Source organism: Capsella rubella, unplaced genomic scaffold, assembly GCF_000375325.1.
Source record: "Capsella rubella cultivar Monte Gargano unplaced genomic scaffold, Caprub1_0 scaffold_3, whole genome shotgun sequence".
Classification (NCBI taxonomy): Eukaryota; Viridiplantae; Streptophyta; class Magnoliopsida; order Brassicales; family Brassicaceae; genus Capsella; species Capsella rubella.
In genome coordinates, this window is record NW_006238921.1 from 2585189 (window position 1) to 2610686 (window position 25498).

The 25498-nt window shown below is 36.7% G+C and overlaps 6 protein-coding genes and 1 long non-coding RNA gene across 11 annotated transcripts; 3 read left to right on the forward strand and 4 right to left on the reverse strand.

Moving 5' to 3' along the window:
- The first annotated feature begins 385 nt into the window (after positions 1-385).
- LOC17893784 (polygalacturonase QRT2) lies at positions 386-3139 on the forward strand. Its single transcript, XM_006299432.2, has 9 exons — positions 386-705; positions 797-931; positions 1040-1204; positions 1317-1337; positions 1433-1640; positions 1739-1820; positions 2218-2326; positions 2429-2545; positions 2644-3139. The coding sequence occupies exons 1-9, from the start codon at positions 451-453 to the stop codon at positions 2863-2865; spliced, it is 1314 nt and encodes a 437-aa protein (XP_006299494.1). The 5' UTR covers positions 386-450; the 3' UTR covers positions 2866-3139.
- Positions 3140-3722: 583 nt separating this feature from the next.
- Positions 3723-11824, reverse strand: LOC17892345 (MAP3K epsilon protein kinase 2). Of its 5 annotated transcripts, none has more exons than XM_023786238.1 (25): positions 11569-11824; positions 11246-11380; positions 11106-11126; positions 10749-10822; positions 10579-10669; positions 10427-10510; positions 10231-10332; positions 9921-10052; positions 9682-9753; positions 9462-9565; positions 9222-9321; positions 8777-9094; positions 8058-8390; positions 7936-7980; positions 7541-7720; positions 7359-7442; positions 6998-7095; positions 6836-6919; positions 5771-6495; positions 5567-5674; positions 5295-5446; positions 5017-5151; positions 4456-4859; positions 4204-4318; positions 3723-4115 (listed from the first exon to the last, which is right to left on the reverse strand). In XM_023786238.1, exons 1-25 carry the CDS (start codon positions 11626-11628, stop codon positions 3939-3941), a joined length of 3933 nt encoding a protein of 1310 aa, XP_023642006.1. In that variant the 5' UTR covers positions 11629-11824; the 3' UTR covers positions 3723-3938. The 5 variants fall into 5 exon arrangements, with proteins under 5 accessions (XP_023642006.1, XP_023642005.1, XP_023642003.1 ...); XM_023786237.1 differs by having other exon boundaries at positions 5528-5674; XM_023786235.1 differs by having other exon boundaries at positions 5295-5671; positions 11569-11823.
- Positions 11825-13590: 1766 nt separating this feature from the next.
- LOC17893182 (serine carboxypeptidase-like 27) lies at positions 13591-16060 on the forward strand. Its single transcript, XM_006297573.2, has 9 exons — positions 13591-14027; positions 14112-14207; positions 14310-14402; positions 14492-14577; positions 14652-14912; positions 14999-15126; positions 15208-15303; positions 15444-15549; positions 15635-16060. The coding sequence occupies exons 1-9, from the start codon at positions 13649-13651 to the stop codon at positions 15776-15778; spliced, it is 1389 nt and encodes a 462-aa protein (XP_006297635.2). The 5' UTR covers positions 13591-13648; the 3' UTR covers positions 15779-16060.
- LOC111831743 lies at positions 15311-15761 on the reverse strand. The gene is made up of 2 exons (XR_002834880.1): positions 15670-15761; positions 15311-15582 (listed from the first exon to the last, which is right to left on the reverse strand). It is a non-coding gene; the product is annotated as an uncharacterized LOC111831743 (long non-coding RNA).
- On the reverse strand, positions 16004-17121 carry LOC17892087 (glycine-rich RNA-binding protein 4, mitochondrial). Its single transcript, XM_006298681.2, has 4 exons — positions 16890-17121; positions 16720-16788; positions 16364-16470; positions 16004-16284 (listed from the first exon to the last, which is right to left on the reverse strand). The coding sequence occupies exons 1-4, from the start codon at positions 17035-17037 to the stop codon at positions 16168-16170; spliced, it is 441 nt and encodes a 146-aa protein (XP_006298743.1). The 5' UTR covers positions 17038-17121; the 3' UTR covers positions 16004-16167.
- Positions 17122-17193: 72 nt separating this feature from the next.
- LOC17891353 (protein TAB2 homolog, chloroplastic) lies at positions 17194-18693 on the forward strand. Its single transcript, XM_006300026.2, has 4 exons — positions 17194-17759; positions 17832-17901; positions 17989-18304; positions 18393-18693. Exons 1-4 carry the CDS (start codon positions 17281-17283, stop codon positions 18650-18652), a joined length of 1125 nt encoding a protein of 374 aa, XP_006300088.1. The 5' UTR covers positions 17194-17280; the 3' UTR covers positions 18653-18693.
- Positions 18690-22946, reverse strand: LOC17892177. The gene is made up of 12 exons (XM_006296969.2): positions 22818-22946; positions 22394-22736; positions 22006-22183; positions 21858-21907; positions 21552-21644; positions 21381-21469; positions 21153-21231; positions 20978-21060; positions 20750-20828; positions 19870-20551; positions 19222-19699; positions 18690-19122 (listed from the first exon to the last, which is right to left on the reverse strand). Exons 1-12 carry the CDS (start codon positions 22847-22849, stop codon positions 18981-18983), a joined length of 2328 nt encoding a protein of 775 aa, XP_006297031.1. The 5' UTR covers positions 22850-22946; the 3' UTR covers positions 18690-18980.
- Between the last annotated feature and the right edge of the window lie 2552 nt (positions 22947-25498).

The following is a 25498-nucleotide window of genomic DNA, read 5'->3' on the forward strand; positions in this document are numbered from 1 at the left end:
AAGATATTGTTCTAGTTGTAATTTGATATGTTTAATACAAATCAATCCAATGAATATATTTTAGATGTAATTTGATATATTTAGAAAATAATGAATGAAAATAATAATAATAATAATAATAATAATAATAATGAAATTTCATATTAAAGAATATTATAATTAAATAACAATAATCCAATAGGATAATTTTGTTATTGGATAGGATATCTTTTTATTTATTTATTAGGATATCTTTTTTTTTTTTTTTTTTGTGTGCACCATTTGATAGGATATCTAACAAATGGAAATGCTCTTATATATTCCAGTCTCTCTCCCATGTCTATAAATATAGACACTTTTGCATTCTCCATGATATACATCATTCACTCTTTTCTCTTTCCCTCAAACATTCTTTTATACGTCAAACCCAAATCTAATCTAACTTTTAGAGAAGTCACTCAAAAAGAAAAAATGTATGAAAAGTTCATAAACTTGTCAGCATTTCTCTTAATGTTTCTCCCTTGTTGTCTCAGCAGCTACCCATTTGATCATAGAGATGATCCTTTCAAGGCTTCCGATGTTTATTACGAAACCAGTCATCTACATGGTCACATTACACGCAACAGTCATACGAAAAGCCACCATGGTTATGCTCCTAGATCTTCTCCTCAAGCTTTTAACGTCAACTCTTTTGGTGCTAAAGCCAACGGAAACGACGATTCTCAGGTATTTACTAAATATCCTTTTCATCCATATAATTATATATATTGATTTATATAACAATTAACGTGACTGAAATATACATTTTGAGCCGTAGGCGTTCATGAAAGCTTGGCAATCAGCTTGTTCGTCAACTGGAATAGTTTACGTCGTGGTTCCGAAAAATAGAAAATACACGATTAAACCGGTTACGTTCTCCGGTCCATGTAAATCATCCATGATTGTTTTTAAGGTATGATTTACACACAAAAAAAAAAAAAAAAACAATGTACGTATGTATAGGCCTGAATTGTTATTGTGTAAAATCTTATAACTAAATTTGTAATGTTGTGAATTTTAGATCTACGGAATGATTGAGGCATGGGAAAATCCATCAGACTACAAGGTACGAAGGCGCTGGATTGTGTTTGAAAACGTCACTAACCTTCGTGTTGAAGGAGGTGGCCGCATCGACGGTAATGGACATATTTGGTGGTCAAAATCTTGCAAAATCAACCCTAAACTTGTAAGTTCGTCTTCTCTCTATCTATTTGGATCAATACAATGTCGTCTTTATATATAAAACCCTCCTCTTAAAAAGTACATAATTAACAAAATTTGTTTATTTTGTTAAACAGCCTTGCCTGGGTGCTCCAACGGTGAGAACCTCAAACGCCTCTAACTTGTTTCCCATCTTAATTAATTAATTTCAGTTCTAATTAATAATGTAATTAAAAAAACAATAAATGGGCAGGCGGTTATGTTTATGGAGTGTAACAACTTGAGAGTAAGTAACATTAGGTTGGAAAACGCACAGCAAATGCATTTGACGTTTCAAAACTGCCAAAACGTGAAGGCTTTGCGTCTTAGGGTCACATCTCCGGGTGATAGTCCTAACACCGATGGCATTCACGTTAGCGGAAGTCGCAATATCTTAATTCAAGACTCTGTCGTTGGTACTGGTAAGTATTTCATGAACCCATCTTCATATAAATTTTAGTGAATAAAAATTAAAATAAGTGGATAGTAAAGAGTGTTGGGTTTGGATTTGGTGATGAAGGTGATGATTGTATATCGATAGTGAGTGGGTCGGAGAATGTGAGAGCGACAGGCATTACATGCGGGCCTGGTCATGGAATCAGGTCTAACCATCTCTCTCCCTATTTTCACCTAAAGTTTTTGTTTTTATTCTTTCTTTAAGCATCATACTATGTACAACACATTCTCTATCTTTCATTTGTTGGAAAACTATATCAACTAATCTTTATCAACCAGAGTATATTTTTTTTAATGAGAAAAGGATATATGATGCATGCATGCTCAAAACCATTTGTTGATGGAGAGATTATTAATATATTAACTAAAACGATTAAAATGCAATGTTTTTAAAATGGTGTTAGGCGTTCTAGCACAAGCATTTTTATTTGGTATGAATAGACTTCCGACATTTTTAGAACAAAAGATTTTTAAGGAAAAAAAAAACATTTGCTGACTACATATATATAATTAACTATTGGTATTTTCTGGACATGTAAATAGTATTGGGAGTTTGGGAGCCGGTAACTCAGAAGCATATGTTTCAAATGTGGTAATCAACAAAGCAACCCTTATAGGAACCACTAATGGTGTGAGAATCAAGACTTGGCAGGTAAATTATCAAATACTATATAAAATAATAATTATTACTATGAGAAAAGAAAAGAGAAAAATATATATATGGCCATGTAATTATACTGTATATATATATCAGGGAGGACGTGGAATGGCAAAGAACATCATATTCCAAGACATTTTAATGAAAAACGTTACAAACCCTATACTCATCAACCAGGACTACTGCGATCGTGTTGAATCATGCCCCGAACAGGTATCTATGATTCAGCTTTATACGATGCACAACACAATAAATAATACAACAAATACAATTATTAAAGTAAAACTGAGATTGGGACACGTACGTGACAGAAATCGGCGGTACAAGTGAGCAACGTGTTGTACAAAAACATACAAGGGACGAGCTCAACGCCCGTTGCTGTGAAGTTTCAGTGCAGCAAGAGCATCCCATGTCGAGGAATCTCAATGCAAGACGTTGAACTGGTCGACCAAACTCAGCAAGATGTTTCCAAAGCTTCTTGCTCCAACGTGAGGTTGAACACCCGAGGAAATGTTTCTCCTCTTTGCACTTGATCCCCATTAACAAAACATAGTATCCCACCCGATCGATCGACGTCCGTCTATTGCTATATGTATTCGTAGTTTGGTCTTAGTTTTTGTATATATATATATTATATATAGAGTATCGATATAGTCCATGTTTGAATTAAGTAGGTTTTTATGAAGATTAATTGATCAAGTGGGACTGTAAGTGTTATAATTAGGGTACTAGCTTGTTCGTTCCTGGTTTGTAGAAGTGAAACAAATGTGATTGATTTTCTGAAACATTTGACGCCGATTCTACTTTTTTTTTTTTTCTTCTCATAAGAAATTTTATTGATATCATACAACATACAAACTTAGCCCCAAGAACCAGGGATACATCAGCCCGATAACATGATTCGGGATAAGGAAACAAACTTAAGCCTACGATTATGGAATATCTAGATTTCTTACAATCTTCACTTACAGTTGCTTTCCAAAGACTTGAAAAATATAATCGCCAAGAAACTATCAATTTCATATCTGATTCTCAAGTCTTCTTGTCTTCACTTGATAATAAAGAGACTTCGGCAATGAACACTTTTGCTTCCTGAATTGGCATAACGGAACCTCGACTGAGGCGAACTGAAACCGTTTTAAACGCCGATTCTACTTCTAGACTTGTATTCGACTTTATCCCCTATTATAAAAGAAAATTAAGCTGTGTGTAAATTATAATACAGATTATTCAACAATAATAATTTTTTAAAGTTAATTGCAACCAAACTAACTTTTTTTCTTCTTTTATTCATTGTATGATTAAATCAGATCACAACAGATCATGTCCACTGTCCGTCCACAACACAAAAAAAAGGGATCAAATATCGGGATCAAATATCTCCAAGAAAAAAAAAGCATTCCTCAAAAAAGTTATATTTTGAGGAATATATTACAAAAACCACTAAGTGTTGGCATCTCTCGAGAAGTAAAAAAAAAAACAACACAAGAGAGACACACAACCCCAACAATTACAAATCTCTTGTTGTTGTAAATTAGGGAAAATGATAATACACTTTGCTGGGTGAAATTTCTTCCTGCAAAAATGGGAGTATAATGTAATACACTCACAAGACGGTGTTGATGTGAAGTGCTTTGAGGAGAGATGTTGCCATTTGCTTCACCAGAACTTGCCCTCCTGAACTTTGTCCATCACGTCGTTCTTCTATCAGATTCTGCAGTTTCTGTGGAAGATCGTTCTCTACGATCAGCTGCTTTGGCTTTGGATGCTTCTCGTAAACAGCCTGCTTTCCAAGTGATCGCCAAAACCAAACAACACTTAACACCCGGAACAAGACAAGCGAGAACTTGTATAATCAAACGACCCGTTACCTTAATGAGTTTCAGGAGGTTTAGTCGAGCAATCGCATCTTGGTGGTCTAGTCTTGAAATAAGTAATGGGGTCAATCCATTTAATGCTAATGTCTTATTGATAGACGGTGATTTCCTGTATTCAACAAAGACAAGGATTAGTCCATACTACGAGGAGATATAACAGAGGACTAAACAAGCAGCGATTCATTCATAGTTCTAACTAATTTTGGAAAGATAAATAATCTATTTGAAGATAAAAGAGATGAATACGTGATAATCTTCAAGAATGGCTCCAGTATGTGCACAAAATGTCTCTCTGGGCAGTTCTGGAAGAAGTTAACTAATTTCTGAATTGCATCTTTCTTTAGAAACGCTTGCTCCACCTTGTGGTCAATGTCTTGCGCCAAGCATACAGCAATTGAATCCAAGGCTATCACTGACCAATATTCATCATCGAGCAAACTCAGGTATACATCCAGACCGCCATGGGCCCTTAGCTGCTCTCTAGAATTCCTAGATGCATGAGCCATATCACATAGTAGTGGCAATGCATATTGTTTCAGAGGACAATCCGACATGATGAAAAACATCAGGTGAGGAATGATTCCATTTTCAGCCGCTTGTTCCTGCCTCCTCTTGTTTATCTTGCAGAGGTTGAATAGTGCACTAAGTACCTACATAACATCACAATTTTACAAACGTTGGTTTGAGTTAAATTGACTAAAAGCAACAACGGACAAGAGTCCACACTTCAATTTTTCAAACAGCATACTGGACAACAATTGGTAACCAACAGACGGAGGCTATCTCCATACAAGTCAAGAAGGTAACCTCGTGATGAATCTGATTAACAAGAGGCCCATCCTTAAGGTTAAGGTTGGGGATCAAGTGCTTAATTGCATCTGCACGCTGAAGATTCTCCAAGCAATTTGGATCCGTGGATAAGTGATTCGTGCACTCCAGTATCTGGACATATAAAAGGCGTTATAAGCATGCAACCTGAAGATCCTCTAAACCACACATACAAGCTTGGCCAAAGAGAAAACAGAAACATTATATGAAAGCGCTGTCGGGGAAAAAAATAGAAACAACATAATATTTTGAAGTACCTTTAACAGAATAGGAGGTTCTACACGGTGGAACATCTGGAACAGACGACTGAGTAAGCTTTGGCTGCACATGTATGATTTTACTGTCGTATCAGCTCGAGCAAATTCAAGAAGCAGATCAGCCACTTTCTCCAAGTATGCCCTTGCAACATCTGCACTCAGTGTAGAAACCATATGGGCAAGTAAACCAGAAGATGTGGTACTTCCAGGTCTAGCATTTAGAACACCCGAACCTGACAGTACACCAGATGCTGTCTGAGATGCAATCTCACCCGTAGAAGCGACTCTTTCAATAGCCATAACCTTCTTAGTCATTGCGTTACTGGCATATCTAGGCATCATATCAAGATTTCCGTTTTCCTTCCCACGTCCAGAGACTTCTGAAGAAACAATGTAATGATACCGCACAAGCGGAAAAATCAAATAATGTGCTTACAATATGAACAATCTTCCTAACTATAAAACTTTAAAATTACCTGCGAATTCAGCCATTAAAAAATCTAAGTCTCCATTGGTTTTCTTTTCGTTTGATCCATGCAAAAGAGGAAGTCTACTTTCATGTCTCTCTATCCCAGTGATATGCTTTGCGTAATCCAGTTGACCAGAAAAATTTCTTGAAGGGGGTTCTTTCTCCAACAAGCTAAGCAAAGGTCGAACTTGATCTGGCTGAGTAACAGGAAAACCATTAGATGCACCCTCCGCCAGTTTCTGAAGCTTATCTGTTGATATTCTATTGGTAGAGAGAGATATCCTATGTTGTTTTATAACATCTTCTATGGCATCTGGGGCAACACTGCTTAGTCTAGGTCTATCACCATCTGCGTGCAAGGCATCTGGTTGATGGACATCTGATCTTCGAGAATTTGAAGTTATAGCATGGGAAGGCTCTTCACCACCTCCATGCCTAGTTTTCAACTCATCCATAATATCAATCACACTGAGTGAAGTTTCACGCTGACTAAAAATAGAATTGTTAGGGTCGAGTTGACCAGAGCGTGCTCGTGGTGTTTGACCATCCACAATCAATGAGTCCCCTGACATAGAAGCCAGTTGAGTTGCCTCACTCAAGCTATAAAGAGTGTTGACTAGCCTAAGAAGAATTCCATTCTTTGCAGCCATACGACAGAAATCATTTCTCGGGGTGGATCTTTTGAGTTTAAATACCTGCCACATCCCATCAATAGCCAAGTGTACCATCTCCCTGGAAAGGAAAAGCTCAAATCAGTAAATTTAGCAGCGCATGAAGAGCGAAAAGAAACAGAACTGATTATAGAGAGAAGAGCTAAACCAAGAAAATGGTCAACTACTGAGAAATGCATCAGTCGTTTTCAAAAGAAGAAACACATATCATATAAGCAGGAAGACATGTTCAGATAAAAAATCACAGATGCTACTGTGACTGGTAATAAGCTAGGAATCACCGCATGGGATAAATTCCAAATGCTTGTAATGAAATACTGGATATATTCATAATAAGTTCAGCACTTTATATAAATTGAAAGTAGTCCAGACACTGTCAGAAGATAGTAAGCTGTACCCACCTGTGTTTGGCATAATCTGCTTCAAGAAATCCCACCAAAACAGGTATTCCACGGCAAGCTATGAACATTTGCAACGTCAAGGAGCTGTAAGAAAATTACCAAATCAAGTCTATGATGTACAGAAAAGGAAAAAAGGGTGAAGCAAATTTGATGACTCGCAACCTTGACTGACAAAGCTGCTGCAAGAAGTACGCTGCTTCCTTACGAATTTCTCGAGAACGATCCCTCTCAGAACCAGCAAAACTCATTACCACAGGAATCTGCCATTTCACAAGGAAAATCAAGTTTCTTGAGATTTTTTTTAGCCCATTGAGAACATCATGAAGACTTAATATAAGAACACCATGGATTAAATATCTACGAATTTTCCCATAAAGGTATTAGCTGTTGAGATGGATGTTCAACATTTAAGATAGACATGTAGACATGAGCCTTTGATAAAGCATTTGTCGATCCACCAAACTATACCAAAGAACTACCGGTGATTCATCATGGCAGCTACCAAATGGAGAGTATGACTTACGAGACCAACGAGACAAGCATTTTCCAGGAAGTCGGTGTTATCTTTTATGATTTCATTTATCAACTGCAGCATGGCATGTATTACCTAAAAACACCAAAAAAAGATTCACAAGCATAAAGCCAACTACTGATGATGATGGACAACCAAAAACCCAGCTAAATTACAATTTACAATTATCGTACTCGAGATTTTGGAATATCAAGTAGATCCATTAGAGGGAGGAAACCATGCTGTGTCACGAATACTGCTTTCTGCCCAGGTCTTTGACGAAACATGGCAACAAGTTTCTGACAGGAAGATACAATTGCATCTTCTGATTCATTTGGCCTTAAGGAGCTCACCAATCTGCTGAACTCGACTGCCTACAAAAACTTAACATATTAATTACTAAGATCCAAATTCGCATTAAAACAGAAACTACTAAAAATGAGTGAGAACCCACAATTCGCTTTATCAACATCTAATTATCATTCTCATAGTACGGTGTGGGTCGGTCAAGTAGCACTTAGCAGTATCATAATATTTAATTACAATAAAAGATTGCTATAAAATCTCAGGATATAAATTTGCAGAATACCTGCAGAGGAAAAAGATTTTCCGCGGGGACTTTTTCATCAAATACCTGAGAAGCATAATATTAAAATATGTTAACAGTATACTACTTGAATTATCAAAATGCGTACTTCAGACAGAGCATACCAAGCCATCAATGTCAATAACATCATCTTTCAAAACACCCATCATTAAGCGGAAAAGATCACCACCATCTTGTGAATGCCCCGTTTCACCCTCCATTTGCTTCTGAGCAATTCTAGCCCTCAATTTTGTCGCCAGATCATTCTTTCCACCATCTGCAACAGGAGAATCACCCTGATTCACATTTGTCGTAGGCATTGATGTTGAGGCTTCATTTGGTTTTCCCTCAGGAACTTTATCCAGTGGATGAAACAAATCATGCAAAGAAGCATCCCCAGGAGGATCACTAAATCTAATCAGTTCATTCCCACCAAAACTAGATGATGTCTTCACAGCCTTTAAGATAGAAATAACAAGCATAACAGAACTAGTCAGTTTGCACGCCTTCAACTCAGTATACTGCAGCCATCAGCAACCTACTTCCCAAGAGGTAAAAACAATTTTTTCATAAAATAAAGCATTTACTACAAAGTAAGGGTAAGTATTGAGATTAGATCTTGAAGTGTACAAGACCAAATTCCAACAACAAACAACAATATCTCACTATAGAAGCATTGAGATTAGAAAAAAGAGGTTATCAATTACAGTACAACTACAAACACAGAAAAGTGTTTTGTTTTTGCTAGAAAAGAAAAGGGAACTAATCAATTCACTCAACATCCTCTCTTGTATATAATCTAAATAAGTGCTAGGGAAAGAATAACTAACAAAACACAACTAACCTTTCGACGCCCATCTTCACCTTTTTGGCTATGCGATAACTGCTCCAACTGGATAGGACATTCTTTTCTAATCTGCTTTGTTCCTAAAGTATTTCTTCTACCTTCAGAAACTTCACTTTCTAGATTTCCCGGTATTTCATCACGTTCGGATTTCTCATGATTCTCTAATACATCTTGAGATGTCCCGTTTGCATCTGAAGAAATATGAGAAAGAGCACCTTCGGAATCCGTTCCTTCTTCATCAAGATCAGGTGAAGTTTGATCCTTCTCAGACCTAAAACTAGCCACACCTACCACCGGTAATTTGCTTCTCGAGTTCTGGACAAAAAAAACAACTGGATCAGTAGCTTTAGCAAAGTTTATCTCTGGTTTTAATGCATTATACTGCTAATCTCTGGACATCTCTAACAGATTATTTCATAATTAAAGAGCTAATGAATCTCACAGTTTTAGTCATCTCCATTTTTTCTGCTGAAAGGCTTTCAGCTGCTTCTTGACTACCTTCATCATCCTTCTCTGAGCTTGAACAGGGTTCCTTCATATATCTGCAAAGGATGAAGTGCACAAAGACATCAATACAGGTTAATGGAAGCAAGGAACACTTGCAACAAAACACTACACGGTAGATAATAAAAATTTTGGAAATATTTTTCCACAAGTTAACATAAAGGACACAGGTTCTCGCCTGATGGTTCCACTATGCCGAAGGGATGACCGCAACGCTCGTCTGGAGTTACGTATCCAAGGGTGAGAGAGAAGTGTCTTTGCGTCAGGCCTCTGCCTGGAATCCTGTAATATGCAAGATACAAATCAGATGTACATACTGCATATTAAGTAAATCAAAATGCCTAGGTTCCGGTGCAGAGGTAGCTAGAGTTATTAAATACTATTGCAACAAACTATACCTTCTTGAAGCACAGTCGTAGGAAGTCTGTAATGTCAGGAGAAAGACTATCCGGAATAGGAGGGGTATCATCCTGAAACAAAACCAGAAAAGGCAATAGCTTAAAGTTACTGCTAACAGATATTGCATTATTGCAGGAGAGAAGTGATTTACGACAACAAGGAAGAATAAGAATTGAGGGAAGGAAGAGAGACCTAAATCTTATTGACTTAAAGCAAACTCGTCAAAAGATGGAAAAACCTGAACAATGCGATAGAGAGCTGGCATGGGTTGCAGATCATAGTAAGGAGGTACACATGTCAAAAGTTCAATAATAGTGCATCCAACACTCCAAATGTCAGAAGCAGCACAAACTCCTGACAATTCAATAACCTAAAACAAGATTTGGATATCCGTCAGTCCACACATAATCAGTTAAAATTTGTTTAGAGGAGAAAACAACATCCTTTTGTCAGAATAAGAACAAAGTCCAATATTTTAGAGATTACATACCATATTTGACATATACAGATTATGATGGTGGAAGATATATATGTTAACAAAGATGTACCTCAGGAGCCATCCAGTAAGGAGTTCCGACCACTGAGTGAGTGTTAAAATCAGCCTCATTTAGTTTAGTGGCAACACCAAAGTCAGCAAGCTTAACAAGACCCTGAAATATGAGATAGTCAAGTATCTAAGGAAGAACAGCAAAGAAGAATCTTGTCCATCCCAGAATACAAGAGATCTTGAAACGAAAAACATACCTCCTTTGTTGTCAAAATATTTGCACCCTTGATATCACGATGTATGACACCCTGCTCATGCAGATATACTAAACCTTCCAAGACCTGTATTCACTCGTTAGTCCACAAATGTTTCAAGAAGCTTAACTCAACTAGAAAACATATATACGGACCTGTGCAATGTAAACAGTCACCAACGACTCTGGGAAAGGTCCAAACTTATTTGGTTTAATAATGTTTGCGAGAGAGCCATTTTCGACGTATCTGCAATCACATAATTGGACTTGAATTTCCAGACCGTAGTCCAACGAGGACCAAATAAACACACAAAGGTATTTCTTACTCCAGAATAATGTGAAGGTGGGTCTTTGTCTTCAAAGATCCAAGATACTTGACAATGTTTTTATGGTTCAAGTTCTGCATTGACACATCATCATCTTAGAAGGAATAAAGGACGACTGCATCTCAAGCAGCATAACCATTAATGAGAGATGAAACCAAAGTTCAGAAGATACGACGTAAGTTCATGAATGTTTACCATCAGGATCCCAGTTTCGTAAAAAAATCATGTAAACAATTCAGAAACAAGGTCAAGGTCTATATGGAATAGGAGAATTCACATATGCATATTGGTCCCAGTCAATGTTTAAGAAGCTAAAGAATGTCTAAAATGGAATAATGTCGGGAAGAAAGAATCTACCTTTAGGAGATCGATCTCTTGCTGATGAAATTTCCCCAACAACAATACAAGGATTCAGTCAGTGGTAAGCAGATACGAGATCACATTTAGTCCACAAGTAAAACCAATATGGATTAGAAAGAGAAAAAAGAGTAGCAAACCATAATGGTGTTAAGATCCTCTTGAACAATATTTTCCAAAGAGACTTGTTTAATGGCTACAAAGTCTCCATTCTCCAAGTCCAATCCTATATAAACTCGACCATAAGCGCCTTTACCAATTTCATCTCCCAGCATCTGCCATCAAAAAGTAAAAAAGAACAAACCTTTGAGTGACTACAATCAAAGTAAACAAACTCCACTAAGATTGAAGCATTCCAATTTCAAATTGCTAGAGCATAAGCTAAATAGTAACTAGTAAGGTGAGCCATAAAAGTTTTTATTTTATTTTCTAAACCCAGAATTGTGTTAGAAGAAAAGCTCACATATTTGTTGTCGAGAGTCTTTGATTTGTGGAACTGTGATGACGTCATCTGTCGCGCCATCTGAGAATGCACCAAACAAAATTGCTACTCAAGAAATTTGATCCATTTTTTGTTGTTGTTTTACGAGGGAAAGTTCAACAACAACAAAAAATTAAGAATTTAGGGTTTTTTTTTTTAATTTTGAGAAAAATTCGAAGGATTCGTGATGGGTTTGGAAGATCAAATTTGCCAGCACTAATACAGTTGACAAATTGTGATACAAAATTAACATTAAACAAATCAAGTTTTGTAAATCGACGAACTGTGTATTACAGGAGAGATACTTTTGTCGATTCCTCAGGCGCCAGGCCAGAACTATCCTTTTTTATTTTTGCGTCCTTACCTTTTTCTTCCTTTTCGATTTCACCCCTTTATAAATAAAAAAACTCTTAATAGTCTTTTAACAGTTGTTGATTAGAGGAAAATAAAACACACCCGTATTGATGATGAAAGAGGAAATCATATTCTACCTCTTCCCTTAAACACTTTGAAAAGGGAAAAGCTTTGATGCTTGGAATTAAGTTGATTTTTTTTCAGATGCGCTTGTTGATTGTTCAATAGCTTAGGCGAATAATTGCAGGTTTGTTGGTGGATTCGACTGTAATTTTGATGTTTTTTTATCTGATAGTAATTTTTGTTAATTATATAGAAAATTTATGTGAAAGTATTAAGTACAGTCTTATCAGATAAAAAGGATTCGACTGTAATTTTGATGTTTTTTTTATCTGATAGTAATTTTTGTTAATTATATAGAAAACTTATGTGAAAGTATTAAGTATGCTTGGAATTGAGTTGATTTTTTCTCAGATGCGCTTGTTGATTGTTCAATAGCTTAGGCGAATAATTGCAGGTTTGTTGGTGGATTCGACTATAATTTTGATGTTTTTTTTATCTGATAGTAATTTTTGTTAGTTATATAGAAAACTTATGTGAAAAGTATTAAGTACGGTCTTATCAACAATTTAGATTTAAATCTACTTATTTATTTTAATTGACAGAAATTAGAATAATCAATTTTGATTGGCGGAATTAGGATAATCGGATTTTATTTTGGATAAGCAGATGTTTACGACCAATGAAAATTGTAGTTTAATAGAAATTTATCTTCACCACAAATAATTATAAGTTACATGTACATGTGAAAATTTTAAAAAAAAAAATATTATCAACGTGTTTTAAAAACAAAAAAAGCTATATTTTCATTTATAGAATTACAAAATATATGGATACATAGATTAAAGATTGGTATATCTATCTTTAGTTACAATATTTTATAATTTTATTTAAGATACATCAACAACAACGATATTTAGTGGTTTTTAACTATTTATAATATAAACTTTATAAAGTAGTAGTAGTGATATGATTTTTCTATATATGTAGCATAACTGCATAAGTTTTGAGTGGGAAACAAAGTGATAATATACACATATGACAACAGTCCAACACTCAGCAATTTACACCATTTACATCGATAGTGATAATTAAGAAAAAAACAGTCAAAATTTTGGATAATCTGTCCCAAAAATTGCTATTTTTTTTTAGAAAAACACAATAAAGACAAATAAATTCGAGCCTCAAGAAAAAATCAGGCCTATATATAATGTCGGGTGCATAAGAAAAAAAAAGCCTATCCTAAGAGTGGTTAGAACATATAACTTAGGATTGGTGGTTAAATATTAAAGACTATAAGTCAATAGGATTGGTGGTTCCTCTTTTCATTTTACCAAAAAAAAAAAAAGTTATTTTTTCTCTCACAAACATGATTAAAAAGTAATTAGGATTAACATGATTAAAGTACGAGTAAAGTAAATTACAGACAGAATTTTATCATCTGTCTTTATTAGCTTAAATTTAATTTGACGAGGGAGTTCACTGTCCATTGTCTGAAGACAGAAGTAGTACGCTAGCTGTTCTGTTAAGTAACTGTAAGTTTGACTTGGAGAAACAATTAAATGTTTCTTACACTGACTCTCTCCAAAACCTCCTAAACGTGAGGAATCCAGAGTTCCACCAGATCTAACTCTCTTAGATCTGATCCATGGTCATGGATTGCTCTTTTCTTCTAATCATTCTCTTACTCACAATCTCTTCTTCAACTTCATGTTGTGCTTCTTCTTCTTATGTGGAAGAACAGCTGAGAGACAGAATCAGTGAGTTGCCTGGACAACCTAGTAATGTAGATTTTAGACAGTACTCAGGCTATGTCACAGTGAACGAGAAACGTGGAAGGGCTTTGTTCTATTGGTTGGTCGAGTCTCCGTTGACCCGTAGCCCAAAGTCTAGACCTTTGGTTCTGTGGCTCAATGGTGGCCCAGGTTGTTCTTCTGTTGCTTATGGTGCTGCTGAAGAAATTGGTCCTTTTCGTGTTGGGTCTGATGGCAAAACCCTTCATCCAAAACTTTATGCTTGGAATAAATGTAAGATCCTTTTCTGAATCTCTCACCATTAGTTGTTCTTCTCTTCACCATTCCTGATTCAGATTTGTTCTCTCTATCTCTCAGTGGCAAACCTGCTATTCTTGGAGTCCCCAGCTGGAGTTGGTTTCTCATATTCAAACACAACCTCAGATCTTTACACAACCGGTGATCAGAGAACTGGTTCTGCTCTTTGCATCTATTTGTGCTTTCTCTGAATTTTATTAACTGAACCTCCAGGGTTTCTTGAACTTTCATTGATTTCTCGTCTTGATGAATCTGTAGCCGAAGACTCGTATAGATTTCTTGTCAACTGGTTTGAGAGGTTTCCTCAATACAAACATAGAGACTTTTATATAGTTGGAGAAAGCTATGCAGGTTTCACAATTCTCCTTCAAGCTCTCTCATCACTTACAGATAATAGGCTGATGCTAAGTCTTGACTCTCTCTCTCTCTCTCTTGGACAGGTCATTTTGTTCCTCAATTGTCTAAGCTTGTCCATGAAAGAAACAAGGGTTTCAAGAACCCGGCTATAAACCTTAAAGGTTTTATGGTAAAGATTATACAAAACTCAAGACTTTTTACAAGATTGTAAACTTTGGGATATTTAAAGGTCTGCTTATTCAGGTGGGAAATGCTGTTACAGATGACTATCATGATTATATAGGAACATTTGAATATTGGTGGAATCACGGTCTCATATCCGATTCCACGTATCACCAGCTAAAGACTGCTTGCTACTCAGTATCATCTCAGCATCCTTCACTGCAGTGTATGGAAGCTCTGAGAAATGCTGAACTGGAGCAAGGAAATATCGATCCATATAGCATTTTCACCAAACCTTGCAACAATACTGTAGCACTTAAGACCTTCTTAAAGGGTCGCTACGTAAGTTTTACACATCATAAACCATTTTTGGATTAGTTATGTTTGTTTATATTGGCTAATATGCTACAACTTTGTATATAACTCAGCCATGGATGTCAAGAGCTTATGATCCTTGTACAGAGAGATATTCGAATGTGTACTTTAATCGCGTTGAAGTTCAGAAGGCCCTCCACGCAAATGTCACTCGCTTGCGTTACCCTTGGAAAGCATGCAGGTCTGTTGAAAACAGAGTTTTAGTTCTTGTATTTAAAGACATAAACTTGACTGAAATATTGAGTTTTTGTCTCTCCTGCAGTGACATTGTGGGAAGTTATTGGACAGATTCTCCTATGTCTATGCTTCCTATATACAGAGAATTGATTACTGCAGGTCTCAAAATATGGGTTTTCAGGTATCACTGTTGTATTAAACTTTGTGATGTTCCCTTGTACGAAATGACTGATTACATTTAAGAGAAGTGTAGATGTAGTAAAGTCTTGATTACAAATAAAGATTGCTTGATCAATCTCCCTCTCCCTACACAATATGCAGTGGGGATACAGATGCTGTTGTTCCTGTTACCGCTACCCGATACTCTGTAGATGCACTGAAGCTAGCAACCATCACAAACTGGTACCCTTGGTACGATCATGGCAAGGTGAAAAATTGGAGCATTCTCATGTTAATATCACTGCATAAGATTCAGAAACTGATATGAGGGGCCTTGGATTGTACTTTTGTAGGTAGGTGGGTGGAGTCAAGTGTACAAAGGGCTTACATTAGTAACAGTAGCAGGAGCTGGTCATGAAGTGCCTCTACACCGTCCCCGTCAAGCCTTTATTCTTTTCAAATCCTTTCTAGAGAACAAACCAATGCCTATGAGCTGAGATCAAACCTTACGGGACCTCTTCCCCAAATTACTATTCTTTCTTCTTCATCATCAATAAACCAAGTGTTTCTTCATCCACTGTCTTCGACAATCCTTGGTGAATCAAAATTCAACACACGACTGATTAGCTGTTAAGTACAAGTAATAAGCTATTCTTCTTCTTTTTTTTTTTGTAAAATCTTGTCTCAAACAGTTTTTCTATCTTTTCTCCAGTATTGCAAGATGCAATCAAAGTTTTTCACACTATAAATCATAATAATACTATATGATAGTTTATAGACTTTGATTTCACAACTAAAGAAAAGACTCAAGCACAAGCTTATACAACAATGCTGACTTTTATCATTCGGTTAGGAGTCTTTGAAAGATCTCCACAAGATGCTTCCATCACTTAAAGACTCTTTCTCTGTCTCTCTTTGATTTCCCAATACGTGAAACAACCACAGGGCCACCACGCACTCTTTCAAGTGCAAAACTTATCCTCAATGGCCGACCCAATAATCCCTGTAACAGAGAGAATCACTTAAAGCACCATCTGCAGTAGTAATAGCGACATAAACCTTTTGTTTGTTTGCTTTTTTACCTTTCCATCCATGGCGTCTTTAGCAGATAGAGCATCGTCTTCCTCTGCAAAATCAACAAAACCGAATCCTCTTGACCTCCCACTTCCTTTGTCATACGCAATCCTAACTGAGAACACAATTACATTTGACACATTAAAGATTCCATATAGGTTTACAATTCAAGCTCTTCACAGTCACATAACTGGAACTCGGGTAAGAGTGTAAAGAGCTCTCCAAGCTAAATCCTATAAACTCATTGCTAAACCAACACATATTACAAACAACCAGGTACATCCATAAATACCCAAAATTCATAACCAAAGACTCATTCAGACATTTCATCGAACACCTGGAAGAGTTTATAGATGAGAATTACCTTCTGCGACCTCACCAAAGGAAGAGAAAGCGTCTTTGAGAGATTGCTCATCTACAGACCAGGACAATCCTGCATACATACGATACGGGTATCAAGATCATCATATTATCATTATAAATAAATATGTAAATGTGGCTACTTTGTTATAATACTAACTAACTCAACCGAACCTCCGATGAAAAGCTTGGAACTTGGCGATGCAGAAGAAGAAGAAGAAGATGTGCAAAATTGAGGAAGAACTTGGAAGCTAGAAGAAATTGAGTGTTGATGTATCGCTGAAACTCGTCTCACCAGTAGCTCAATACCATTCCTCATCATGATCAATTTTTAAAACTTTCATCTTTCAAACGAAGCTTTGATTTGTAAGTGTTTTTAATTTATACAAAAAAAGGAGCCAAACAAAAAAAATAAAATAAAAATATTTATTTTTCTGAATAAAAACTAAACAAAATTGAAATATATTTTTATTGAAAATATCTCTGTGGATGAGGAAGGAGTAACCGAAAAGGATAAATCATTTCTTCTTCTTCTTCGATTCTTCCTAAAGCTTCCTCCTTTTCAATGGCGACGTTAGGCTTTAACACCACTCGTATCCAGACACCGTCACTTCCCAGAATCCCTAAATCGTCTTGTTTTACTAAACCCATCAAAACCCATCATCTCTTCTCCTCCGAAACCCTGTTGAAACGCTGCCGTTTCGTCTCTAGATCGTTACCTGAGAGCTCACTGTCGATTACAAAAGAACAAGAGGTAGCAAATGAAGTACTGGAAGATGATCCAACGTCCGAGCTGAGTTATCTGGATCCGGAGTCCGATGCGGAGAGCATCAAAGAGTGGGAATTGGATTTTTGCTCGAGGCCAATTCTTGATTCCAGAGGAAAAAAGATTTGGGAACTTGTGGTTTGTGATGCTTCCCTCTCCCTTCAAGTCACTAAATATTTTCCCAATAATGTCATTAATAGTATTACCCTCAAAGACGCCATTGTTACCATCACTCAAGACTTGGGTGTTCCTCTTCCTGAGAGGATTCGCTTCTTCAGGTGCAAACACACAACTTCAAAAATGTTTTTTCTATTTAAAACGTAATCTAATGGTTGAAGTTGGTTTTGCAGGTCACAGATGCAAACCATTATCACAAAAGCTTGCAAAGAGCTTGCCATTAAAGCAGTGCCTAGTAAACGGGTGAGTAAACAGTTTTTGTGTAGACGTGATTTTCTATGTTACAACTTAGAACAAGTTGATAAACAAAACTAAATTTCTGCATTACAGTGTCTGTCTCTGTTTCTGTGGTTGCAAGAACGTTATGACACTGTGTACACGCGTCACCCCGGTTTCCAGAAGGGATCATTGCCTCTTCTGTCTCTAGACAATCCATTTCCAATGAATCTTCCTGAGAACTTGTTTGGGGAGAGATGGGCCTTTGTTCAATTACCTTACTCAGCTGTTAGAGAGGAGATCGCCGACTTTGAGGAGAAGTTTGTGTTTGGTGCTACCCTAGACTTGGATTTGCTTGGCATCGAAGTGGATGAAAATACACTGATTCCAGGTCTCTCTGTTGCTACTTCACGAGCCAAACCTCTTGCAGGTAAGTGTGTGGTTGCCATCTTTGGAACAAGTTTGTTTGTCGTTGGAATGCGGTTTTTAATTCTGAGTTCTATGCTTGATCGTTATAGCTTGGATGAACGGGCTTGAAGTATGTTCGATTGAAGCAGACAGTTCAAAAGGATGTTTGATTCTATCTGTTGGGATCTCAACAAGGTATGTCTATGCGACCTACAAGAAGACACCTGTTACTACTGATGAAGCTGAAGCTTGGGAATCTGCAAAGAAAGCGAGTGGTGGTTTGCATTTTCTTGCAATTCAAGATGACTTAGATTCTGATGACTGTGTTGGCTTTTGGCTTCTTATTGATTTGCCACCACCCCCTGTTTAATTTCCCTTTTGATAAATGTTAATACCATATTTTGCCATTTAGTAACAGAGATTTCTCACATACTTCAATTTGGACAAATTGTTACACGAGTCTGCAAAAACTATAGACCTAGCAAGTGAGTGAGTTACAGGGAACTACCAATCAAACCTTAACAAGACCCATAGCTACCTTCAATATCACAAGTAATATCTACACAGTTTGGCACTTTTAGTTTTACTGATAATTACCACCATTCAGAGCTAAAGCGCAGGAAATCCTCCAACAATCAAATCGTCTTCATGGCTACCACTCAGAAAGTTAGTGACTAAAACGCTGCTTGGTGGTCCAATCAGCTCCTAGACCTCTTTTGTTTTTGCGGTATGAAGCGGACGCTGTGCTTTCCAAGTTCAAATGTCTTGATGCTTCCATCATCTAGAGAAACCGACAATGTGGATGCGTCTCCAGAAACGTCCGTCACTGTTCCCTTATGCCTATAACAGTAAATGTATTATTCATATTAGACATCTAGATTTGGATACAATAAGCAGGTCAATCACAACAGCTTAACTAATCAAGACGATCAAACTTACCATGAGTTCTGAGATCCATGGACTTCGACTCTCTTTCCTATTGAATCTTTACCCAATTTCTTTAAAATCCAATTAGCATCCATCATCTCGTCGTTCCTTGAATGATCCTGATGAGAATGTGTTGTAACTTCATTATCTTCTTTCATTGAAGCCATGTCCACTAAGCTTGAAGGTCTCTTTCTCTTTGATCTTTGGCCTTTTGCAGGACTCAATTTTTCATCTTCAGACTGGGTTGTAACCGAAGATGCCTGATCTCCTGAATTAGGTTTCCTGAGTTTAAATTTCAGCAGAGGTCTAGCTTCTTTCTGTAACGATGGTGAGATGGATGTTTTATCATCCACATGATTCCCTTCACTTGTTGATGCAGGGAACTGTGTGATCGACCCAAATGTAGCTTTACTTCCTTCAGATTGAGTTTTCCCAAACCTTCCAGAGATCTTCAGGGTTCTTACTTCGCCAGTCTGATCAACTTTATCCCCTGCAGATATACATCATTAGCAGAAAGTTAGAGAAATTATAGACTTGTAAATGTTCAAGTATTAGTTGTCCAGTTGTGTTCCAAAAAAAAAAAGTTGTCCAGTTAATGCATATGTAGAAAAGTCTTAAGTATATGTGTGGTTGTGTTTAATTAAAAAGATCGCAACATACCTCCCAAAGTGGACTGATCTTTGTCCCTTGATAAATGGGAAACAACATTGGCCTTCGAAGAACCACTGACATTTATTTTTCTAGCTCCCAGATTAATAACTAACTTCTTTGCCTTTACAGATCTCTCCTCCCTTGCAATTTGAATTGTATCCTCGCTATCAGAATCATGAGGCTTGCTACACTTTATTCTAACTATCCTTGACGGCTTTTCTTCATCCGTCACCATAACATCATCAACCCTCTTGTGTTTTACAATCTTAGGTTCATGTGTTGAGCAAATTCCAGCTACAGAAGAATTCACGTCCGATTGTTCGTTTATCCGAAACCCCACATTATCTATTCTAACACCACCTAATCGGCGTCTCTCAGATCCAATCTCCTGAGGAAATTCAGACTCTAACTTAGTGAGACTACCTTTTTTACTAGCATGCTTTTTACTTGAAGTGTTCTTCCCGTACTCCTTGCTTTTCTTTGGAGACTTTTCCCCCAGACCTTTGATAGAAAACTTCAGTGAGCGCCCAGATACGGGTCCATTTTCTTCATCATCTGAAAATGGAAATATCGAAAATATTTCCTCCTCCGTTGGCAAACCAGTAGCAGCCCTTAAACTAGCAATCAACTCTTTGTCCACCACATCTTTTTTCTTCCAAAGTTCTTGAATTGCATCCGGAATATCCTTCACCTGAGAAGCCAAATATCGAATTTGAAAACCAAGAAAACTTATATGATCAACACACTAACAAATTGCACTACTGAATCCTCTTCCCATTCCAAAGGAAGTCTCCCAGCTCTACGAGAAATACATATATGATAACAAGAACCAAGAAGAATGATCGGAGTGACTAAGAAGCAAGGGTACTAATAACAAGAACAGTCATACCTGATAACACTCCCCACGGCAAGTGGCACATTTATATTGTAGTTTTCCATCAACTTGAAACTGCAGATATTTCTCTTCACTGCATAACAGTTTCCAGAGGCAAACAATTCCAGATTTAGTATGGCCCACACTTTACAATGCATATCTAACATATGAGTTAATCTAACAGGTGGTATATCATATGGCAACAGAGATAACTATGTTTGCAACAATATAATGAGGAAGAACCTTATTCCATCGCAATGGCAATGCACCCAGCGTTGACAAATATCGCAGCATACCATTGGGGTTGATTCGGAATCCCTATATACCTATACATGATAAGAAACCTGATTAATGCAACACTGAAGAGGCATTATGTTCTGCTATAGGAATTGCGCATTAAAAAGAATGAAATAAATACCTTCAAGCATACAGGGCAATAATTACCCTTCAAAAACAATCTGCCACAAGCATCACAGCAAGTATATGCTAAAAACCACCTGTTACATTAGAAAACACAAGAGAACAAAACTGATCAACATAGTTTTAACAGGGAAATCCATCTGCAAATCATTAACTGACAAAACAAAGTAAGATGTTCTTCTCACTTGTAAGACTAATTTACCCCGCAAAGACTAAGGATGTATACCTGACACTTAGGCCATTTCCAGGGACAGTAGAATCACAGCTGTGACATCTTGTATGCTTTGGGCAGAGATATGGCCCAGAACTTACATTCTGTGAGGTCATGATAAAATAATTAAGCCAATTTACTTTAGTTGAAAAAGATAGTCACATAAAGAAGCTATCTATCAGGCACCTTGTGTGGAGGATGTTGGCAATAACAATGGTACGCAGCATCACACCTTTTGCAGAACATGAACTTGTTAGGATCTCCTGTTCTCCGGCAGACCTAAGGAGGGAAACGAGTCAGTGAGGCAGGTTCAAAGATCTAAGGACACTCTCTATATAGCAGTTAGGCTAACACTTTTAATATGTTTGTTACTTAAGACAACTGAACTCATTAAATGAAAAAGAAACATATGTTTAATCAATCACTTCGCGAGCAAGTGGTACTGCTCAGATGCAACAGATGTCACGAACAAGAAAATGAGAAACAAACTACCTCACAAACCCGGCAGGAGGGACAACTCCATGAACTCCAATGAAATAAATCTGCAACTTACATCAATTAGACTAGAAAAGAGAAAAAAAAGAAAACAAAGACTTAGCAAGCCAGGAAAAGGACAGCAACATTGAATGTATGTAAGTACCTCTATGTTGGGCCCAAGACTTTAAACAATTCTTGTGGTACTTCTTTCCACAGTCTTTACAGGAAAGCATCCTCTTTGCTCTCTCACTTCCCTCACCTTCTCCCAGGAAGCACATTCTGCACATAATATTCATGCCGGAGGGAGCTACTTCTTCACCAGCAAGATCTTTTGATGAAAGCTGTACAACAAACAAACAAACAAACAAACAAATAGAACGATCAATCAAAGATATAAGTCAATACAGAAAAAAAAAAAAACGATGACACTTTTGAGGCAACAAATGTCAACGGAAAATGCGACAATTTAACCAATTATGTATACACAAACTGAATATCAAAGCAATTAAGAACAAACAACCAAAAAAGATTTTAAGAAAAAAAAGGCAGACCTCATTGACCCCAGATTCAAACCTCCGAGCATAATCCTCAGCAGCCTCGACAGTAACAGCAGCTTGTCTCTGAAGAGCAACACGTTTCTTCTGAGCAGAAGCTTCCTCCGCCATTTCATCAACGCCGCCAGCACCATCCCCAACCCCCAAAATCGAAACAGCAGGAGAAGGAACAACCTTAGGAACCCTAACCTGAACCGTGCGTCCATCAAGAGCAATAGAAGAAACACCAGGATCCTTGAGAAACTCCTCCAGACGATTAACATCATTCAAAAACTCGTATTTGGCATTAGCTCCACGGAGATCCCGAGAAAACCCTAGGGAGCAATAGCAGATCCGACGACTGCGGCAAAAGAACGGGGTTAACAGAGCGAAGAGATAGTGAAGAAGCGTTTAAAGGAGAAGAGAAGAGAGATAGAGGTACCATGTAATTGGGCAAGCTACGTGAAAGGCCATACCATATAATCCCACCACTACACAAAATTATTCCTCTCGCCTCCTTAACGGAAATTTAAAAAAAAAAAACAAAAGAAAAAAAATCGAGATTTTGGTTTTAGAGATCGCTTCTCTCTTTTATTTTTGTCTAATATAATTATAATTATAATTTATTTTATTTTATAAAGAGAATATTTAAGGATCGATAATGTAATAAAATTAGTAAATAATCCTAAATGAATAAATAAATCAGAGTAGTTTAGGTGTGTGTGTGTGTAGAAGAGTTAAGAGAAAGGGTCGTCTCTTTTGAGAGCGCTCTGTGAAATTTAGACGCAGAGAGAGATAAGAAAAGATGCTTTTTTTTTTCTCTCATCACTCAAGTCTCTCAACCTTAATCAACGGTGTTTTTAAGATGCTGCCAAAGAAACCGAGAGTGCTCTTGCTCCATCCTCCAATCTAATTCTTCCACGTCAGGTCCTAACTCTCTTCTTTCAACTAACTAGTACTACACACCGCTTTTGGGAATTTTCAATTACAGTATAGAAGAGATAACTTAGTAGAGCAATAACAAAACACTTTGACTTGGTAAAATCTATTTTACTTACAAAAGAAGCGGATGGGTGGTGACATTGTAACAACAACTTTTAACACAAAATGACAAACAAACAAAAAATAACATCAAAAATATAACATTCCTCAATGGCTACAACACTCACGCAGTCACGCTGGTTTGTACACAATCCACATTATTATGGTCCACCACAGACTATTACAGCCTGGAGTCAATATCTAGATCTTATGATAGGCCTCTCTGTATACGGTTTGTTCGGATACGGTTTGAATCCTCTCTGTATCTAACTCCTGAGTACAAGATCAGCTTGAACAATGATTTCCCCAACTGATAACTTCACTAACAACCCTCACTTTGTTATCTAGTTTAAAATAACTCAAGTTCCGACTTTTTCATCTGAATTCTCGGTATACATTTTGTTAAAACTTCTTAAAGACTTTAACCAAAATGTTAAGATTTCTTACCTTTCTCAGCTCACAGTATTCTAAGTCTGACACCTCACAAGTCAGAGCCACCATTAAAAAGGAAACAAAAGAAAAAAATATTTGGACTCCAAATTGGTTTTGGGCCAACTTTGTTTTCTTTTTTTTTGGGTCAGCTTTCTATGAGAGGTAAATTTTGGGCTTAAAACTGTGATCCATTCTAACAATTTTTTAAGGTGAACGAAAAGCTAAAAGTAAAAATGCTGCTTTTACCAAATCGATGTGTTTATTTTACTCTTAACAAAACTTTGATTGTTAGTGTTAAAAAAAACAAAACATTGATTGTGTGATTCTTTTTTTTTTTAATTATTATTATTATGTGATACTCTACTAATTAAGATTTTTTACACTACTGGAAGCAAATTTATTTTATTTTCTTTTAAACTACATAACTCACATAGCCTAGTTTTAATGTATTTAAAAGGCCCACAATTTTGATAAAGAATTTGGTCCTAAAGTCCCCAATAGAAAATAAATATATATATATGGTTGGGGACTTGGGGTTGATGAGTCAGTGTAAATAGTGAGGGAAGAAAGACATTAAAACCATTCGCGAAATTAATAAAAATGGCGACATGGAGCAATCGCGGCCGCATGGGCGTCAAACGACATATCATCGACATCGAGTAGAGAGAGAGATAGATAGAAAACGCAAAAAGGACCCACACAACACAACACACACGTAACTTTTAGTGATGTGTTTAGAGTAAATTTATTCAGCTGATAGAGAGTCACATGGCGTTCGCTGACTTATAGTATATAACAAACCTCTCTAGTCATCGTATTTGCACATGCTTTGCTTTGTATAGACTGAGATATTATTTCATTTTAAAAATGCCAATTATTATTGGAACCAGCCAAAGCCAGAATTTGTCTACACCTTCTTCTCTCTCTATACCACCTCCATGATTACAGAGTCGCATCTGCCGCAATTCCCGTTTATGAAGATCAACTAAAAAAAACTCTACTACAATCTGATGATATCTTGTATAATTCCTTATACGATCTTCTCAAGAATAAACAATTTCTATAAAATAATCTGATTTCGATGATACAATTTTAACTTAAGGTGAAAGTTCACACTATGTTGTACTTCTTCTATATGGCTATATGTTGAAGTCTTGAGAATAATAAACAACTCTGTTACGGCTTCAGTTACCGACTTAGTTATTAAAATATTTTGTGTGTTTTAAAACTTAGTCAGAACAATAACACCACATCATTGTTTTTGGCTCTGTTAGTTTAGTAGTTGCTTGAATGTTGGAAAATCGCAAAAGTTATCGCAACCATGTATATTTTTTTGACATCAGCCATTTGCCCACCACGCTTGCTAGTACATTTCCCAAGATAGTTTTACCATCAAAGAAGACCACTCCCACTAGCTTTGCTTTTTGTTACGAGAAAACAACAACTTTACATTTGTACATGATCTGAATGCAAGTAAACTACTAATGTTGGTTTTATGGTATCAAAACTTTTAAGTTGTCTCAAATATTCTTTATACACTAAAACAAAATATAGCACCAATTACTACTAGCCTTACAAATTCACCAATAGAAAGACAACTAAAATATTGAATCTACTGAACTCTGAAGTAAGAATGTGGGGGGGGGGGGA

Coding starts and splice junctions, on each gene's coding strand:
- LOC17893784 (XM_006299432.2), top strand. CDS start 451: ATGTATGAAAAGTTCATAAACTTGTCAGCATTTCTCTTAATGTTTCTC. Junction 2,327..2,428: donor TGAGAATCAAGACTTGGCAG/GTAAATTATCAA, acceptor TATATATATCAG/GGAGGACGTGGAATGGCAAA. Junction 2,546..2,643: donor TTGAATCATGCCCCGAACAG/GTATCTATGATT, acceptor CGTACGTGACAG/AAATCGGCGGTACAAGTGAG.
- LOC17892345 (XM_023786234.1), bottom strand. CDS start 11,628: ATGGCGCGACAGATGACGTCATCACAGTTCCACAAATCAAAGACTCTC. Junction 9,322..9,461: donor CGGCATAGTGGAACCATCAG/GCGAGAACCTGT, acceptor CATCCTTTGCAG/ATATATGAAGGAACCCTGTT. Junction 4,860..5,016: donor TTAATCAGATTCATCACGAG/GTTACCTTCTTG, acceptor GATGTTATGTAG/GTACTTAGTGCACTATTCAA.
- LOC17893182 (XM_006297573.2), top strand. CDS start 13,649: ATGGTCATGGATTGCTCTTTTCTTCTAATCATTCTCTTACTCACAATC. Junction 14,208..14,309: donor AACCGGTGATCAGAGAACTG/GTTCTGCTCTTT, acceptor ATGAATCTGTAG/CCGAAGACTCGTATAGATTT. Junction 14,913..14,998: donor CCTTCTTAAAGGGTCGCTAC/GTAAGTTTTACA, acceptor TATATAACTCAG/CCATGGATGTCAAGAGCTTA.
- LOC17892087 (XM_006298681.2), bottom strand. CDS start 17,037: ATGATGAGGAATGGTATTGAGCTACTGGTGAGACGAGTTTCAGCGATA. Junction 16,471..16,719: donor CTTTGGTGAGGTCGCAGAAG/GTAATTCTCATC, acceptor TTGTGTTCTCAG/TTAGGATTGCGTATGACAAA. Junction 16,285..16,363: donor AAGACGCCATGGATGGAAAG/GTAAAAAAGCAA, acceptor TCTCTGTTACAG/GGATTATTGGGTCGGCCATT.
- LOC17891353 (XM_006300026.2), top strand. CDS start 17,281: ATGGCGACGTTAGGCTTTAACACCACTCGTATCCAGACACCGTCACTT. Junction 17,760..17,831: donor GAGAGGATTCGCTTCTTCAG/GTGCAAACACAC, acceptor TTGGTTTTGCAG/GTCACAGATGCAAACCATTA. Junction 17,902..17,988: donor AAGCAGTGCCTAGTAAACGG/GTGAGTAAACAG, acceptor TCTGCATTACAG/TGTCTGTCTCTGTTTCTGTG.
- LOC17892177 (XM_006296969.2), bottom strand. CDS start 22,849: ATGGCCTTTCACGTAGCTTGCCCAATTACATG. Junction 21,232..21,380: donor GGAAATGGCCTAAGTGTCAG/GTATACATCCTT, acceptor CTAATGTAACAG/GTGGTTTTTAGCATATACTT. Junction 20,552..20,749: donor GCCGTGGGGAGTGTTATCAG/GTATGACTGTTC, acceptor TTGGCTTCTCAG/GTGAAGGATATTCCGGATGC.